The following is a 3,234-nucleotide window of genomic DNA, read 5'->3' as shown; positions in this document are numbered from 1 at the left end:
AATGAATGAAATATTTTGGTAGATTGGAGAGACTAGTCAGCTAGTGAATTTTGGATCATGACTTTTGAAGGGGGACTAGGCTTGAGCAGCTGCAAGAGTAAAAGGGATGATGCTTCATGTAAATTCAACAATTAAATAGGAGATTTTTGTTTTCAATTTGTTAATTCTTGAGATACTTGGTCATTTTTTAAGATTATGTGAAATAAAAAAATTGTATTGAATATTATTGTATACGAGACCATGTAATTATTTTGATACCATTAAATGAAATTTTAATTCAATTTACTTGAAAACTTTGGGATCTTGAGCAAGAGACGGCAGTCACGTATACGACAGTTTTGAAACATAAAAGACGATAATGTAAGAATGGTTAATTTTGATGATATCCATAGTTGCTTCCACTCCATTATAATGTCATGTAGATTATAAAGTGGCAATATACATGCAATACAAAAGCAATATGAAAGCAATAAACAATCAATAAAGGGGCAATAGACAACCAATGCAAAAGCAATAAAATGACAATAAACAAGTACCGTATGGATGTCTTTGTACTCTCTTTCCCATATTATATATTGTTCTAATTGTTGAACTATTACAATATTCAGTTGCTACATATAATAAATAGTACATAAAAAATAATAACCATGTATGAAAATTTCATATCATTATAATAATGACCTCAAAAATAATATCAAGTACATTACACAAATATTAGAAACATACGGCTCCACAAGAAGAATACATGATATCTTATGTCCTTACTAATTCTTGGGGCCTAATAACAAGTATAATCAATGATGTGTACAGTTTGCTGCAAGTTTGCTTAGCATTTTCATAATAGAAGCTTTGCTTTTCTCTTCAAATGGCATCTCAAAGAACTCCTTGTCTACACATTACATTATGCACAAAATGGTCTCCAATGCCAGTGTATGACTTGCACATCAGTGTCTGCACAAACCAGCTAAAACACATTGTGTAATTGTTAACCTCAAATTTGTTCTTCACAAGGAAATGAGTTGGGTGTGGCTTTTTCCTTGTGCAATTTGAAAAGAAAAAAAGAGAGAAACATAAATTGTCAAGACAAAACTACAGCAAATTATAATTTGGTCAAGTACTCACCATCGGGAAACAATATGCTTCAATGAATAAATAACATATTAATTTTCAACCAACACTACTGCACAACTCATCTCAGAAACATGATTGAGATTTGACAAACATACAGGTAGAAGATCCAATCCATTAAAACACTCACATGCAAAAAATGAACCTAAATTATAAGCCAATTCAATCTACAAAAACCCAACTTGTTGAGCACCAGTCAACAAGTTTTATAGGCAAATTGAAATCAAGTAGAAATTACTTCAGCAGTAACACCTTCATTTTTTCAACCAAAGATGCCAGCTTCCTTTCAATATCAACAAGAACATTCAATTAGTCCCAAGATGTGGGACATAGATACCTAGTCTTTTAGATTACAAAAACATAGTTCTTTTTCTCCAAACAAAAATATCTTAAAACAAAGGAAAGAAGAAAATGAAGTAACAATTTCACAGCAATCTTTTAAAGAAACAATGAGATTGACAATGATTATGGTTCCAAAACAATGCCAGACATTAAATTAACACATAAATGTTGAGAAAAATACAAAGAGCAAAGAGAGAGAAAGAGAGAGAAAGAGAGAGATCGTAAATAATACTTCAGCCAAGAATAATCTCAACTCCTACTCAAATCACAAGCAGATAAAGAAAAATGATATCAACATATATNAAACTTGCCTGATATTGTAAAGAAGATCAATGACAAGCTGAATTCTTACCTTTCAGAGCTCAACAAAATGCCGAAAAAGCTGTCATCTGTTGCTGAGGCCATGACTGCTGTTATGCAGATCATTGGAACATCCAAAGAATCACTTAAGAAAATTCTTGTGAGGGGAGAATTTGATGAGTTCCCGGATGACAAACACATGCATTGCAAGGCTAGGCTTGTTGAGATGCTCAATAAGTGCTCAGATCAGCTTCACGAGTGCAATGTGAGTGACCCCAAAAGTAATTTCTTACTGGAGGAGATTGCGATTTTGGAGGAGGCCAAAGGTATCAACCTTCCCAATTTTGTTCCGCGCAATGCTTTTCTTATAGTTTTGCAGGGTAAAGTTAAGGGGATTTCGAGCATACCTATTGGGTTTGTTGAGCAGGTTTGGAGTTATATTGAGGATGTGGTTTTGTCTGTGTTAAGGAGAAATACAGAAAACTATTACCATGTTCAATTGTCTGCCAGAAGAGCAGGCCATAATCTTATTGAAAAGATGAAAGAAAGGTCGATCAATTGGATGACGGAGATAGTGGAAATGGAGAAACTAACTGATTATACATGTAATCCGGAATATCTATCCGAATGGCATAGGCTCATGACTGAACAAGAAACATTCATCCAAAAGGTCTTGCGTGACGCTGAGATAAACATAAATGTAAAGGGAATTGGGATGGTTGAAGTTGGAGGTCTAAGGAAGTACACACATGTCCTGTTGTCTCAAGCTTTCGACTTGAAAATGCGGATGACTGCGTATTGGAATATTGTGCTGAGAAGGTTGATTGATATCATGGGTTTGCATTTGCAGCTGAGTGTTTCAAACCTTGTGAACAAGGACCTGGAGATGGAGATTATGAATGAGCTACTGGGACCTAACCATGGTGGTGGGATTGAGAGGATGCTGGAGGAACCTCCATCAATGGCAGTGAAGCGCCAGAAGCTTATCAAGAGCATCAAAAAGCTCAAGGAGTCTAAAGAGGTTGTGTGTAAGATCATGGACGACAGGTTTACTTACGCTGATTACCTTGTGTGATAGATAACTAAGGGGTCCAGTTAAATTATGGTATGTTTCGTGTGAAAGAAGGCATTTTGCCAATGATGTGTGGTTGATCTGTTTGTACTTAATTATGGATCTGCATTTTGTTTATCATGTACCTGGTTGGTTGATGTTCTTGTGTGACTTAATTATAAGCACATTCTGTTTTTGTCTTTTGGGTTGCTAAACCTTACCCGGCTTGCTCCTGGAATAGGAGGAAATTTCTATCCTCTGTTCCTTCCTAGATCTTTTAATTCATGACACTGTGGGTGATGGTAGAAACACCTTCCTTTGTCATGATCACAATTGGAACCCTTTTGGGGGCTTTTGCCTTTGAGTTGGGACCCTTGTTAGTCTTCCATTTGGTCAATGGGAATCTATTGGTA

At 35.6% G+C, this 3,234-nt stretch overlaps 1 protein-coding gene across 1 annotated transcript; it reads left to right on the top strand.

Annotated features, from left to right (window-relative positions):
- The first annotated feature begins 1,779 nt into the window (after positions 1-1,779).
- LOC117613628 (dynamin-related protein 4C-like) lies at positions 1,780-3,021 on the top strand. Its single transcript, XM_034342225.1, has one exon. It carries the CDS (start codon positions 1,841-1,843, stop codon positions 2,843-2,845), a length of 1,005 nt encoding a protein of 334 aa, XP_034198116.1. The 5' UTR covers positions 1,780-1,840; the 3' UTR covers positions 2,846-3,021.
- Positions 3,022-3,234: the final 213 nt, after the last annotated feature.

The sequence above is a fragment of the Prunus dulcis genome, unplaced genomic scaffold (genome assembly GCF_902201215.1).
Source record: "Prunus dulcis unplaced genomic scaffold, ALMONDv2, whole genome shotgun sequence".
NCBI classification, from domain to species: Eukaryota; Viridiplantae; Streptophyta; class Magnoliopsida; order Rosales; family Rosaceae; genus Prunus; species Prunus dulcis.
The sequence above is the reverse complement of the archived record's forward strand: the minus strand, read 5'-3'. Positions and strand labels throughout refer to the sequence as shown.